Genomic DNA, 16,130 nt, shown 5'->3' with positions numbered 1-16,130 from the left:
TTGTTTTTAATAATGTCAGATCTGATGTATGAGTCCAGTCCTTTTGGACAAAGTACTCACGGATGACCAGCTGAGTTCAACACCAATGTGTTGAACTGGGAGAGTAAAACAAAATGGTGAAAATATAGGAAATGTACGGTACTAACCAATGCTGACCATGTTTAGATAATAATTTCAGCAGTCCAGTTGGTAAATTCGCTCTTTTATCTTTAGCTCACTTTTGTAAATCTAATCTCATTCATTCTACTTTAATAACCACACAATCTAAATACTATTCAAGCAGATAGGATGCTGGAAGGCTTATTGCTTTCTTTAGCACTCCATTGCTAAATTGTCACTTTAAAACAACACTGTTGAACTAAATCAGAGTGAAAGGATTTTTATTTGAGGTTTAATCCATTCAGAGATTTAGCACGTAACAAAAGATCTGGGCACATTTTTGGAGCAGAGCTGAGAAAGCCATAAAAACTGAAATCCAATGCATTTAGGAATGCCACTGACTTCGACAATTACCAGGCAAGAAAAAAAAGCTCAGAATTATGAATAAAAAGAGAAAGTGCTGGAGAGTAAAGAATCATTCCTGAGATAGCAAAGTATAATTTTTGCTCTACTCACTCGCTCAATCATTCCATTCTCAATGATAGGCACTCCAGATTTGTAACAGATTTTGTTTAAATCCCAGGACCTGAAAGAGAGGTTAAAGGCCAATGACCTGGTTAAACAGTACACTGACGGAGCTAGCAATGCTAATTACTGAGTGCATACACATACACATTTGTTTACCACTCTGGATGCCTGGCTATGAAGAATTTGAATTAAATATTTTGTTGATAATTCCTCCGCTGCCCGGCCCCAAAACATCTCGGAAGCAGGACACACTATCTATTGTCATCAGATATTAATGTGAGGCAAAACGGAAAAGTCTGAGAGGGAGGAATATCACTTTCTTCTATGCAATCAATCAGATGAAGCAACAGAGACTCAGACCAGGCCACTTCCCCTCTGCTAATCTCAGGATGGTTATGTGCTACCTTTATCATCAGCATTGGCACATAACAGGCAAATAAATCAAAGTTGGGAAAGGCAAATTTCAAGTCTGCTATCTGGGTGGACTAGACTAGATGCGTGAGCAGTTAAGATTCAACTACGTTTTCAATATTAACACTGCCGGCCTTGATGGCAGGCAAGGCAGGTTCCTAGTCTTTAAGAGAAAACTTTAATACAACAAAATGAGGCAAATCGGAGGCTGGTGGCAAGGATGAAGATACCTTCTAATTGATGCAGCCGAGGGTCCCTAAACTCACCTCCATTTCATGTGTCCAAAACTCACCTCGAACTTTACTAAACTTTATCTTGCACTAAACATTATTCACGATATTCACTTTTTCATGTATCTGCACACTGTGGATGGATCCATTGTAATCAAGTATTGTCTTTCCGATGACTGGTTGGCACTCCTCAAATACTTTTCACTGTACTTCGGTACATGTGACAATAAACTCGTATAACCAAAAGCCCATGTGCTGTGGGATCTCCACATGCTGCTCTGGGTTAGACATTAGATAATAGACAATAGGTGCAGGAGTAGGCCATTTGGCCATTTGAGCCAGCACCGCCATTCACCGTGATCATGGCTGATCATTCACAATCAGTACCCCGTTCCTGCCTTCTCCCCATATCTCTTGACTCCGCTTTCATTACGAGCTCTATCTAACTCTCTCTTGAAAGCATCCAGGGAATTGGCCTCCACTGCCTTCTGAGGCAGAGAGTTCCACAGCTTCACAACTCTCTGAGTGAAAACGTTTTTCATCATCTCCGTTCTTGTCCTATCCAGATGCAAAAGGGGTTTGCTTTGGGGACAATTAAAATGAACTCCAACAGTGAAACCACCCTGGACCTAGAGCCCAGCTGAGAGACTGTGCTTCCCCTGATTGTCTAAAGCCCAAACCTTGAGTGGATAAATTTCTTAGATTTCTTACTTTCCGTAGAGAAAGACTTGTACTTTGCTGGCTGCGAGCGCAGCATCCAGATGCTGGAGCAATGCTTCCTGAGTGAGGATATTCTCCCCTTCCTTCTTCGAGGTTTGAATCAGCATCTGCGTTGTGAAGATCGTCTCCTCGCCCAGTTTCTCCCGTGTGTACATTAACTCTCGACTCACTCGGCTTCCCACTGGAGGAAAACACAAGAAAGAACATTTAAGCCACGTTATAAACAGGAAATCTAACCTGTCATTGCAGTGACAATAAACCTCGGAAACCTGTTCGGCAAGAGATCCACTCACTCCAGCATCAGTTCTGTCAACAGTAACCAACTCTTACGACATTTGCTGTGGTCAGGGTGGCATCTATACACTAAAACTCCCGTTTGTTCGTTTGTTTGTTCCTGAACTACAGCCAAAACGGTAAAGGAAAGCACAACAATTTTGGGCCCACATTACTCACCGTCGTCCCTTTGGTGCTAATGGAAGAAGTTTCATTGAAATCGGTGTTATATTTTTTAAGTTATTCACATTTTAAAGTTTAAATCTATCTCCTAGGGAGGGGGAGGGGGGAGGGAGGGGTGAGGAGGGAGGATAAGGGGGGTTGAGGGGGATAGAGTGGAGGAGGAGGGGAAGGGGAGGGGGAGGAGGGCGGTGGAGGGAGGGAGGGAGGGAGGGAGGGAGGGAGGGAGGGAGGGAGGGAGGGAGGGAGGGAGGGAGGGAGGGAGGGAGGGAGGGAGGGAGGGAGGGAGGGAGGGAGGGAGGGAGGGAGGGAGGGAGGGAGGGAGGGAGGGAGGGAGGGAGGGAGGGAGGGAGGGAGGGAGGGAGGGAGGGAGGGAGGGAGGGAGGGAGGGAGGGAGGGAGGGAGGGAGGGAGGGAGGGAGGGAGGGAGGGAGGGAGGGAGGGAGGGAGGGAGGAAGGGGGAGGAGAGGGTGCAGCACCAATGCAGGAGAGGTTTGTGCCCAACGGGTCCACTTGGTCTAGTGTTCCAATTAAAAATCCCTCTTCGCTTTTGGGAACTTGGACTGTTGAAATGGAAGTCTTCTCTTTAAGAATCTTTAACCAAATGATCTTAAACCAATCTTAAATGAATTCCTAATGGGCAATAAGCAGCAGGGTGGCACAGCGGTAGAGTTGCTGCCTTACACCGGCAGATCCTGGACTCGATCCTGACGATGGGTGCTGTCTGTACGGAGTTTGCACATTCTCCTCATGATCGCGTGGGTTTTCTCCGGGCGTTCCGGTTTCCTCCTATTCTCCAAAAAGCATACAGGTTTGTAGGTTGACACAAAATGTTGCAGTAACTCAGCGGGTCAGACAGCCCATCTCTTCTCTCCCGAGATGCTGCCTGACCCGCTGAGTTACTCCAGCATTTTGTGTCTACGTTGGATTTAAACCAGCATCTCCAGGGTTTTTTTTCCTACAGGTTTGTAGGTTAATTGGCTTCGGTAAAAATTATAAATTGTCCCTAGTGTGTAGGACAGTGCTAGTGTACGGGGATTACAGGTCGGCGCGGAGTCGGTGGGCCGTAATGCCTGTTCCCACGCTGAATCTCTAAACTAAACTAAACTAAAAAAAACAATGGACGAAATTGGTACTGATGGTTCAATCCCTCATAAAGATGGGAGACGAGTGACTTGAAAACTTCGACTCAACTTGGAATTAAGGCACATTTAGTTTAAATAATTTTATCATGCAATTATCTCAAGACCTGGGAAGTTAGATTCTGATACTTAAAGAACAAATACCTGCTCCATAATGTTAATAATCATGGGGATAAATTCCCTCTTCTTCAAATTGCGCATGTTTGTAATGATACCACTTCCATTTAAAATCCCCATGATCTGATCATAAGGAATGGCTGGTTATACTTAAGACACCTGCAGCCTGGCCCAAAGCTAGCAGCAGCATGTCTAGATGTCCACTTTGAAACATCTCAGGGTGGGTGAGGTAAATCCTTAAGCCTGTGTTCCATTATTTAAATAGTTCACATAAAGCATTGATCTTCAGTCCTATATGCTTTACTCTTAGGCATAAAACATTTATTTAAAAAGAACAGTGAATGTAACCGATATTTGGTGTGTCACATTATCTCAACACACAGAATTGTATATTTTACAGTTGATTTGTGAACAATGATCAATTTTATCTCTTCCCTCCAGAGGCTTCCCTTAAAATAGGCAAAACAATAACCTAAATACCTACAATAATAATAATCATCATCATCATCATCAGAACTATTTATGGTGTGGTGCATCCCTAACTCTGACAGCCTCCTTCCCTCTGCATCAATTGGAGAAAGGCAAATGAGATGGAAAAATGATTGCAAGAGAAAATTGGATATTCAAAATAAGTATGACATCCACACGAAGGAAAGATGTATTTTTGTTGCCCTAGACTTGCTGACCTGAACTAGTAACTTCCCACAGTATTTGATCTTTGTCAGGAACAGCAAATTGTTTTTGAGACTTGAGGTGATGCCTTTAACTGTTTTCGCTGTATACCACATCCTCAAATGCAAGACATTAAATGGACTATCAGTCGAAACAAAGCACAGTGTGCCTTTAAAAGACGAACAGTCCAAGCCTTGATTACAGTAATGGGCTGTCATTTCACTCATAAAAATCTACACTGAGACAGTACAGCCTCTCTTGGCCTGGAGTGCGTAAGACATTTCCTGGCTTGTACGGTGCATGCCTCTCACTTTCATTCCCTGATAACTAACCCTGCTCCCACTTCCCCACAGTACGGCTCCATTTCCTACATGCTTTAGTCTACAACACATTCCAAATTGAAAGGCTGGCAGACGTCCAGTGTGAGGTAAGCCAGCATCATAGAGCAAGACCACAAACAGGGAGCATTATAAAGCATTATTTTTAATATCCTGACAGATGCTGAGTTCCCTTCCCTTGCTCTGGATAGCCAAACAGCGCAGTCTGCTTGCTTCTTTAGATTGGCAGTTTAATACTTGTGCTACTAGGGGGTGGCAGGGTCTGCTGAAAGAACATCTATGTCAAAGTCCAGACAAAACCTTCCATTTATACCGCACCCTTCAATTTTTCCAGAAAAAAAGCAGTCATTTTACGTTTTTAAAGTAGATTATCGAAGGTGTAATTATTAAAGGAACATTTTTCGAGCATGTGTTCACCGATCTCGCTCTCCCAGTAGTGTGTGTGGTGCTTCAAGTAAAAGCAGGTCAGGGAGTTAATGTAGCCTTATCTCTACCGCTTTACTCCCTCTGTCTTCCTGCATGAATTGCAGGATCAGCAGATTTATGCTTGTATATTATTCCATTAATAGCAAAGTTGCAGAGACACTTTCCTTTGCTATCAGATTCTAACTCAATCCCTGCTCTAATGCAAGAACTAAAACCTCACCTCACTTTCAGCGTTTGTGATATTACACATAAGAGAATAAAACAGTAAATTCATCATAGGGCTTTTCCCTGTGCCACAAAAACCAAAAGGCTGAGACATCTTGCATAAGACCTCCACTTCATGAGTACATCAATGAAAGGAATGGATGATTTTCTACACAAATACTTTTTGCATATTCTCTTATGCTTTGAATGTACTATATTCTGTATTTTTTTGCCAGCGCAACTCAAATGCATACTTGTTTTGCATGGTAATGATACATTGTGAACTAAATCGATCCAATGATTTGTCATTGCACTGGAGATTGGGGGGGGGGGGGGCTTTAAACTTGGACAACTAATGTCACAAAGAGTGTTATTTTGAAAAGTCCAGCTTGGGCAGGACTCCAAATGTTCCTTTGCAATTCCCTCACAGGGGAGCCATTTGACTTCAACCACTGATTTCTCTCCACTGAAGAGTGGGGCGGATGGGGGGGGGGATGGGTTGGGGGAGTGGGAAATTGGATGGAGAGTCAATCTCAAAGGCAATGGTTTTGCACCGTTTAACAGCCAGTTAGAGACCAACACTGGGAACAGGTCGTTTCACCACTGGGGAAGCTATGTGGCACTGCAGGTCGTTTCACCACTGGGGAAGCTATGTGGCACTGCAGGTCGTTTCACCACTGGGGAAGCTATGTGGCACTGCAGGCAATAAAAAGATATGCAATAAAACATAATTCAACAAATTCTTGTTAAAAATATCTTCCTATTTTTTTAGCTGAGACAGAAATAAATGTGGGCTACACCAAGCAGTCAGAACTCCATGAAGCACAGACAGTTTTATTGAAGCCTCTGGTGTGCTGTCTTAAATGACCCGCATGTAAAATAAGCCCAATTTAATTTTACAAGAGGCGCAGAAAATGGATAAACCATGTTGCACTTCTGAAAAGAAATAGCAAATAATTGGAAACTTTAAAGAAAATAAAAGAAATCCATTCCTATTTAAAATCAGCAATGTGATTTCATGCCAAACTCTTTAAGCTCACAAGAAAGAGAAAATATCCTCAAATTCCAAAATGGGACTAACCGGGCCAAACACAACAAGGCACGATGAAAAATAACCATTTGAAAAGCCACACGTTAAAGAAGACACAGTCTCGTTTGATAAGGTTCTGTGATAATTAAAAACTGCTGATCTCTCTTCAACCTGGCCAAAGCACAAAGTTTGTTTTGAGATCATTTCCAGTCAACATAAGCATCAACCGACTACTGCACTCTTGAAGAGGAGGCAGCGTTACACTTTGACCCTTTTAAGACCCCTTCATCAGGGCACCTATTAAAGATGTTAGCTCTAATTGCAACCTGCCCATGTGGTAGGAATGTAATAGGCACACGTGGGGGTTAGAATGGAGCCTGGATAGGACCCACTGGGTTTCTGACCTCTACAATTTTCACACCTAGATTTTCAGAACAGCGCAAAGTTCCAACACTGCATACATGGTGCTGCTTAAAAAGTGATTTGGAGATGTAAGTTGCTACTGCAGCACTCTCTCATTTACCTGGTATTTATGCATCGTGGATTCTCACGCAAACAACGACAAAATATTTTGATGAAAATAAAGTCGACAGTGAATTTTATTTCAAGTATTATGCAAAGGATGTTTAATCTGTTTGTGTTTTTACATAAAGACTGTGCAGTTTAAGACTACTTGGCAGCACATCCTCTTTGAAGATATGGCTTTTCGTGTACAGCCATTCATTTGAGTTACTTTTTTTCTGTATTTTACATTGGTACCATTTAACCTTAAAATATAGAACTGCAGTGTAAAACATTGTTATTTCAAAAAGGTAAGAAGATGTATTTTGGCAAAGTCATAATGGTTCATGTATAGATTATTAGTATGTGGAGACACAAGGAATTTTAGATGCTGGAATCTTCAGCAAAACACAAAGTGCTGGAGTAACTCAGTGGGTCAAGCAACATCTCCAGAGGACATGGACAGGCGAAGTTCAAGGTTGGGACCCTTCTTCAGACTGATTGTAGGTAGCAGGGAGGGGCGGGAGACAACTGGAAACGAGCTGACAAGTGATGTGAGGGTACAGGTGAGCGAGAATTTGATGGGTGGACAAAGGTTAAAGAGGAAAAGGAGAGAGGGTGTAAGGTAAGTAGAGAGGAGGAGTGAAGTGCAAAGCCAGAGGGAGGAGTGTAGGTGGAAGGGGACCGGGGGGGGGGGGGGGAAGAGGACTTGATAGTGGGAGAAATGGGGGCACATCCAGGTGGGTTACAGGGAATAGAGGGGGGTACCCTATTACTAATGCTGGATGTACATTTTGTTTTTGAGAAATTCTTGTGCAATTGGCAAAAGTCATGCAACAAACACAGCCCCCCCCCCCCCACCCAAATTTCCCATGGATGGCTAAGAGTATAGTTTAGTTTAGTTTTTGTTTAATTTAGAGATACAGTGCGGAAACAGAACCTACGGCCCACCGAGCTCGTGTCGACCAGCGATCTCCGCACACTTACACCACCCTACACACACTAGGCACAATTTACAATTTTACCAAAGCCAATTAACCTACAAACCTGTACGTCTTTGGAGTGTGGGAGGAAAACGGAGCACCCGGAGAAAACCCACGAGGAGAATGTACAAACTCCGTACAGACAGCACCCGTGGTCAGGATGGGACCCGGGTCTCTGGCGCTGTAAGGCTGCAACTCTACCGCTGCGCCACCGTGCCGCCCCAAACTGTAGCAATAAACCATAACCCTGCTTTCAGTCTGCATTTTACAAAAGGAATTTCATTATCAATTATCTTTATTTAACTTGGAAAGGGTGGCCACTATCAGTATTTGGGTATCACAAGTCATTGCTGGTGGGTTGCCAGCTGTTGAGTGACCTCCAGCTGCTCGCATCTCAAATCCCACCACCATAGATAATGTACCCCCCACACTGAAAGACTATGTGGCCAGCAGAGAGGTTATGGCAGGAACTCTCTGACAACCCCACACATTGCACTCTATGGCATTTCTTTGAATTCTATACTTAAAATAAATGACATGTGACTTTGCCAACGTTGCATGAACGCTAGTTCAGCTTTAATTTCATAGCTTAACTTAGTGGGGAGGATGGTTTAAGCTGTGAACTAAACCATGCTTCAAATGATCCACTGGCCAGGAAAGCCTTTTCAAATTGTGTTCTTTTCATTACTTTGCAAACAAACAAAATGTGGGCTGTCTCTATAATTATAGGATTGGTGAACTAAATTACAGTTATTTGCTATCTCCTGTTCTTCCAGCTAGACCACCCAGAATAGCTAAACATAAAAATTGGCTGACACCCCATCTTGTCATACCCAAATGCCTAGGCGATATCCAGTTAAAAAAAAACTCACGGAGGGACGAGAAACTGCTTCTTTCTTCGACTGGCTTTGTTCCTGCAACCACATGCTATTTTCTCAATGCTTAGTTTATGATGCTATTAACACAAGTCCGGTTCCTCCTTTTTGTCTAAAAGGCATTATTACACAACACAACAGAAGCCCTCCTGGTCAACCAAACTCTTTCGTCGAACAAATTAACATGATAGTTGGCCTTGTCAATGTTGCACCCCTCCATCTGCTGGGCTTTATCTCGCAGGTGAACTGTGGGGTGGGAGGTACTCTATGCCACATGCGATTATAAGGAGAGTGATCAGCAATTGAGAATGACGGCCATGAATCTTTGTCGAGACAACAAGCTGCCAGTTCCAACATGCTGTAAAGCCACAACATCCTTGAAAAACACATTTCCCTTCATCTCCTTAAATCCTTATCTATAATAACAACATTAATGCTTTGGCATCGTACATCAGAATCCATTCTCCACTGCAGACCTCTGTCAATGTTATTCGATAATTATCCATTAACCATGACAGAATGAACACACTCCAACCCCAATCTACAACTACAAGGAATTAAGAATGCAAGCAAACATCAAGAAAGACTGAAAGTACATTGGAAAACAAAATATGAATACTAAAATGCCTCACATGTCCAAAAGCACAAGGAAATGGAAAATTTACATTCAGCAACGAAAAAGCAGCCCTATCTATTCTAGTGGATGGTAAGTATTAAATTATGTAATGGGTGCCATAGCTTGGTGGGGAGGTGAGTATTAGGAAGTATCTTACATCAAGTAACAGGAAGGACTGGGAAAAGAGGAATGTTTTGCTGTTTGAAGTGCATAATTGTAAATTATGTGGGAAATAATGGATGCTTGAAGATGATTCAAGAAAAAATGGTTGTCTTGGAATGATTATATGGTTGTGATCTAGTTGAGGAAATGAGATGGTGTGTGCACAGAGTAATGGCTACCTGGGTAAGTTTCAAAGCAGTACTGTAATTGAGGGGTTGAAGCCAAAAGTAAACCGTTCTGAAATGGCTTTGGGTGATGCATGTGGGTGGTTTCCGTCCAGTGTGGCTCTTTTTTATTCATATTGCCCGCACAAAAGAGACTGTTCTCAATGACAGTCTCATGTGTGAATTCCAAGTTAATGTAGAGTGCTGTCTGTCAGACAAACCTTGGCTCAGCACAAATACAGTCAAATGCAGACCTTTCAATTCATCTTCTTTGTTGAACGATTACTGTATATTTTGTTGTTTTCTCCCATTCCTTTGCTTACTGAAATACTTTATATTAAACAGATGTTTATATGTTCTCCCTGTAACCTGTTGGGTTTTCTCTAGGTGCACCTGTTTCCCCCCCACACTCCAAAGACATACGGGTTTGGAGATTAAACGGCTTGGTGAAATTGTAAATTCTCCCTAATGGGTGTAGGATAGTATTAATGTGTGGGGATCACTGGTCGGCACGGACTCGGTAGGCCGAAGGGCCTATTTCCGCACTGTATCTCTAAACTAAACAAAAAATACTAAACATTCCAGTCAACTACTTTAAGCAGATTTGGACTTGACTTGCCATTTCGGCTTTGCTTATTTTAAAGGCAATGGGATCGATGTTGGAAGCACAGTACCAAAGGTTCTCATTGAGTGGTTTCTGGGACTCAGCAAAGCTGCCACTTCAGCTACAGCTGTGCTAGCGCCTCAGTAGCAACAAGCCAACACAAATACACAAGGTAGCATCTTCACTTTATCTGCAGACAAATAAGCTATAAAAAATGTTTTGTACTGGGAAAATCAAAAGTGAAGTATTAAATTTGTTTTAATAAGCTCTTCATCCAGCTGGTTAGGACATTGTTGTTGCCCTCTGTTCACCACCAAGGGCAGTTTTTCGGGCTGGATTTGTGATCTACGTCCACTTCACTTCAGTATCACTGATTATTATAATAATTTAGTTTAGTTTAGTTTAGAGATAAAGCGCGGAAACAGGCCCTTTGGCCCTCTGAGTCCATGCCGACCAGCGATCCCTGCAGACCTACACTACCCCACACACACTAGCCAATTAACCTACAAACCTGCACGCCTTTAGAGTGTGGGAGGAAACCAAGAAGGCCCACGTGGTCACAGGGAGAATGCACAAACTCTGTACAGATAGCACCTGTAGTCAAAATCAAACCTGGGTCTCTGGTGCCGTAAGGCAGCAACTCTACCGCTGCACCACCCGTGCGGCCAAAACCACAATTTTTGAAACCACAATTTTAATTGTTTCTTCACTGAACTTTTGTTTTATTCTCCATTGAACATACGAATGTTGACTAAATAGCTTCAATACCATTCAGGTTCTTTGAACAGCTGTGACACTGTATGCAGCAGAAGACCTGGGAGGCTAGTCCTGCCAATATTTCCATTCCTTCCTGCGGATAAGCACTTAGCCTCTGCTCTGCACCCTCCCTGCAGTCAGAAGGTTGACAGATGTTACCTGGCACCCTATCAATCAGTACACAAGAAAACCTGCTGAGCTACTGGACGGCCTAATGACGAGTGATCATTTTACGAGCCACATGAATTCGTACATAGTTTGTTTATATTGGATCCACACAATGGGACAAGATTCAAACTCAAAACCTGGTCCTTTTCAGACAGACAAAAGCTTAGGGGTAACACTGGATGGGCCCAAGATGCCAAAATCAATCATCTCTTTGCAGGAACAGTAACAAGGTCCTGAAAAACAACTGAATTGATATGGATATCAGCCATGACCTGATTCAATAGCAGAATGAACTGAAGGACCATGCTCCTATTTCCAGGGTCCTTTATCAAGATGGAAACTTTCTCCATACCCTTGTGGTCCAAATACAGGTAAGAGTTCAATCTCTCCAGCCTATTCACAGTTATTGTCCATAATCGTTTCCGGGATTAAATGAATCAAATTTGGGGATTGATCTCATGATTAGAGTTATAGACAATAGATAATAGGTGCAGGAGTAGGCCATTCGGCCCTTCGAGCCAGCACCACCATTCAATGTGATCATGGCTGATCATTCTCAATCAGTACCCCGTTCCTGCCTTCTCCCCATACCCCCTGACTTTGCTATCCTTAAGAGCTCTATCTAACTCTCTCTTGAATGCATTCAGAGACTTGGCCTCCACTACCTTCTGAGGCAGTGAATTCCGCAGATTTACAACTCCCTGACTGAAAAAGTTTTTCCTCATCTCTGTTCTAAATGGCCTACCCCTTATTCTTAAACTGTGGCCCCTGGTTCTGGACTCCCCCAACATTGGGAACATGTTTCTTGCCTCTAACGTGTCCAACCCCTTAATAATCTTATATGTTTCGATAAGATCCCCTCTCATCCTTCTAAATTCCAGTGTATACAAGCCTAGCTGCTCCAGTCTTTCAACATACGACAGTCCCACCATTCCGGGAATTAACCTAGTAAACCTACGCTGCACACACATGAGTTGCTTTAGCTTTTTAAAAAAGATTTCTTGGGAGAATCCATCTCTTCTTGCATCTCCAGTGGAAGTGCAGGACAAACATTCTGTTTTAGAACCCTAGTCCTTTTGAATTTGGAACATAGAACTAGAAAAGTAGAGCACTGGGAAAGACCAAGAAGAAAGCCCAACATACCAGAAGAAAACAAAACTGCACTTAAAATACGTCAATGACTGTGCAACAACTTTCAAAGTCCTAATTCGTCATCAAAACCAGAACTGTTTTATAGCTAAACTGCTCTGAGTACATAACATTCAACAAGACTCCTAAATTTTGAAATTTGATTCTGCATGTCAGAAAAATGTGCATACCGGACAGTCCTTACATTTATTCACTAATTGATCCTTAACCAGAGACGTGTCTTGGTGGTGCAGTGGTAGAGTTGCTGCCTTACAGCACCACAGACCCGAGTTCAATCCTGACTATGGGTTCTGCCTGTAGAGGTTGTACATTCTTCTCGTAACCGCATGGGTTTTTTCTGGGTGCTCTGGTTTCCTCCAACACTCCAAAGATGTACAGGTTTGTAGGTTAATTGGCTTCGGTAAAAATGGTAAATTATCCATAGTGTGTAGGATTGTGCTAGTGTACGGAGATCGCTGGTTAGCTCGGACTCATCCAACCGTGTGTCCAAATTGGCCCTGGCTCCTTTTCTAATCAACTACCTGACTTATTCCACTTCTGGTCCCAACCCACCCTGGTTCAGATCACCAACTAAGGGGCATACAGGTCTCCAGCTATTGGATATCATAGCTTCTACAGTCCTACCTGATGATGCTTCTGAAATCTGGGCTTATAACAAAATAGTTATAGGCCCATGCAATGACCGTACAGTGTGAGTACATCAATGCACTACAATTATGTCCGACATCTTTTGTAAGGCAATTTTGTGTACACTGAAACCTAATTATCAAGGATTAATCTTTATAGGTGGCAATGACAGCACATATACAGGCAGTTTGGGCCAACACTTAGGTTTGCTTGAGCAATAGCCTATTCTGTTCAAGGTAATGTCTTTATGCTGCGTTCCTTCCACACATCTAACTTTCTCTGACGTATTGGCACAGTGGCTGCAAGTCATGAGTGGGAGTTTATTCGGGGGTATCACACCCCTCCATCTAAAAAAGGTTTGTCCAGCTGCTAGTTCTCAACCTCTCGCACTTAATCCTACATTGCTTTACCTTTCAGATTAAAAGCTCTCAATCACTGGAAGCAGGGTCCTACAAATTCACCCTGGCTGGTAGCACCAGTCACACAATGTAGTTCTAGGTTTACATAACATTCAGCTTTTAAAGTTAAAGTGAGTGGAATTGAAGCAAGATATAAGGTATGTAGGTTAATTGGCTGGGTAAATGTAAAAATTGTCCCTAGTGGGTGTAGGATAGTGTTAATGTACGGGGATCACTGGGCGGCACGGACTTGGAGGGCCAAAAAGGCCTGTTTCCGGCTGTATATATATGATATGATATGATATGATATGATGATAACACACTGCTGTCTTTATACAATGCATGTACATCTAGTGACCAAGAACAAAATTTTCCCATTGTCTCTTTTTTTTAGTGCTGCCTCTATTCTTTCATAATTTTAAACACCTCTCATGAGACATATTCTCATCCACTCCAATGTAATCAGTAAGTGATGTTTGTTTCTTCGTGTTTGCATTTCTTCATACAATGAGTCCATGCTGTACCACCAGAATGACTTGAAAGCCAAGATAGGATCAGCCATGATCTGTTGAATGGTGGGATAGCCTTGTGTGGCCAAATGGAGTACAACTGTTTAGTTTAGAGATACAGCATGGAAACAGGCTCTTCAGCCACCAAGTCTGCGCAGACCAACAATCCCCACACACTAGCACTATCCGACACATTAGGGACAATTTACAAACTTTACCGAAGCCGATTAACGCACAAACCTGTACATCTTTGGAGTGTGGGAGTAAACCGGAGCGCTCGGGGAAAACTCACACGGTCGCGGGGAGGATGTTCAAACTCCGTACAGACAGCACCCGTGGCCAGGATCGAATGTGGGTCTCGGGCGCTGTAAGGCAGCAACTCTACCACTGTGTCACCCTGCCAGCCCTGCTTTTGTTTCTCATCAACTCTAGTTCAAACACAAGGTGAAATCTCACAATGAGATTTGTAAAACATTCATTTTGATACCCAATGACCTCCGTATGGTGAGGAATTGTTGCAGCAACTAATAATCCACTCTCTTCAATAAGTAACCCGAAATTCATCTCCGAACGTGCATTCCGCCCAGTGACATTGGTACCTGTGAATTTTTTTTTGCTCTCGCACTCTTACTCTTTTTACTTTTTTCCTCCCTTCACAGAGAACAGAGAAAAGAAAGTACACCTGCTGAATCCTAATACTCACGTTGCCAAGAAATGTTGTGGTTGATTCAGGAATTCTATAAACGCTAGGTTAAAATAGCCAGCTGGCAGATCTTTGCATCTTAGCTCAGCTGAAGCTTTCATTCAGCAATTCAATTTAAATAAAAGCAACAAAAAAACATCTAACAAAAGTGTTACTTTATACAACACTGATTAGACTTCTAATATGTTGTTGTGGTGAAGTCTAGAAGTGGGGAGACTGCACTTACTTGGTGCACATAATTACGATTTTGACGACCTATATCAGGATTTTGTTTATTGAAGAAACTATTAATTCTGCACTTGCCAAGGAGTGAATAGCTTGCACTTTGAGATTTCTAAACCTGGATGTGGTGACAATTTCTTTGAAGTTAATTTCTGTGGTAAAATGCAGAGCAAGATAGCTTGAACTTGCAGGGCGATTTTTTCCCCCTCATCAGTACACTACTAAACAAAATACCCCAAGAGGAATGTACCTGCAAATCCCACTGAAGTGTACAATATTAATATCAAAGCACCAGTTGTGAAGAATCAATCGTCTTGTACATTTAACACAGATGCTGATGGCAAACCAAAATGTATTCCTTTCTTTACTGAAGACCAATTAGGCCTGTCAACAGTTTCACTCCTGCAGAAAACTGCCAGCGTAACTGAATGAGGATCAGGAAAAATCTTGTAACATTTTAAGCACATTGAGAGACGTGTCTCTCATATTTGTGAGGTGTTACACGGAAAAGCACACAGCAGAATCTTATTATACACATTAAGATGATGTTTGAAATGCTAGGAACAGGTCACTTTTACCCCTTCACTGTGGTCCGCAGCTCCTTCCTCCAATAACCATGCACTCCCCCTCAAGTACAAAATGCAGAAAACAGCTTGTTTCCAGGGGTCTTGGAATGTTTGGAACGATGCAGCAATGCTTTACAAGAGAAGGGCAACTTGTCTTAAGGGAAATATTAAGCTGTCTGCTTTCCTTCTTTTCCCCAGTGCATCCTTATTGACAGGAAGGATGATCAGGAATTTGGGCATGGGTGGAATTGTCAACATGATTTTTTATCCCAAGGCTTTGAGGGAAAGTCTAATGGTTCACAAAAAGTGATTTACCGTGATATTCTAGATCAAGCCTAAATGGCTCCAACCAATTCTAATCCAAATATAACACTGTAATACATTTACTGCCTCCTTTCAAATTTGATTATTAAATCCCACTTGAATCAGAAGAGCCAGCTCCTACACAAAACCAGGAATCCAGGGATGACTAGCTACCTGTACAGATAAAAGGCTTGATGCTACAAAGCTGAGAGTTCAAAAGTTGTTTTTTGGGCAGGAAGTTTGTGACTAGTGCAATGGGCATGAGTGATGGGCCAATTGTTGTTTATATAAATGATTTGATTAAGAATGTACAAAGCATGATTAGTAAGTTTGTGGATGACATTAAAATAGAAAGTGTTGTAGACAATGAAGAAAGTTATCAAATATAATTAGGCCGAGAAATGGCAAATGGTGTTCAATTCAGATAAATGCAATATGTTGCATTTTGGGATGTC

General features: G+C 42.4%; 1 protein-coding gene across 1 annotated transcript in view; it reads right to left on the bottom strand.

The window, feature by feature from the left end:
* The window catches only part of ptch2 (patched 2), a 114,443-nt gene that overhangs the window by 64,654 nt on the left and 33,659 nt on the right, over window positions 1-16,130 (bottom strand). The window contains exons 3-4 of the mRNA XM_078408098.1: window positions 1,980-2,169; window positions 616-685 (exon numbers count right to left, since the gene is read on the bottom strand). Coding sequence (XP_078264224.1) covers window positions 616-685; window positions 1,980-2,169 — 260 coding nt within the window. The remainder of the gene's footprint in view (window positions 1-615; window positions 686-1,979; window positions 2,170-16,130) is intronic.

The sequence above is a fragment of the Rhinoraja longicauda genome, chromosome 11, assembly GCF_053455715.1.
Source record: "Rhinoraja longicauda isolate Sanriku21f chromosome 11, sRhiLon1.1, whole genome shotgun sequence".
NCBI classification, from domain to species: domain Eukaryota; kingdom Metazoa; phylum Chordata; class Chondrichthyes; order Rajiformes; family Arhynchobatidae; genus Rhinoraja; species Rhinoraja longicauda.
This window is presented reverse-complemented; position numbering and strand designations above follow the sequence as displayed.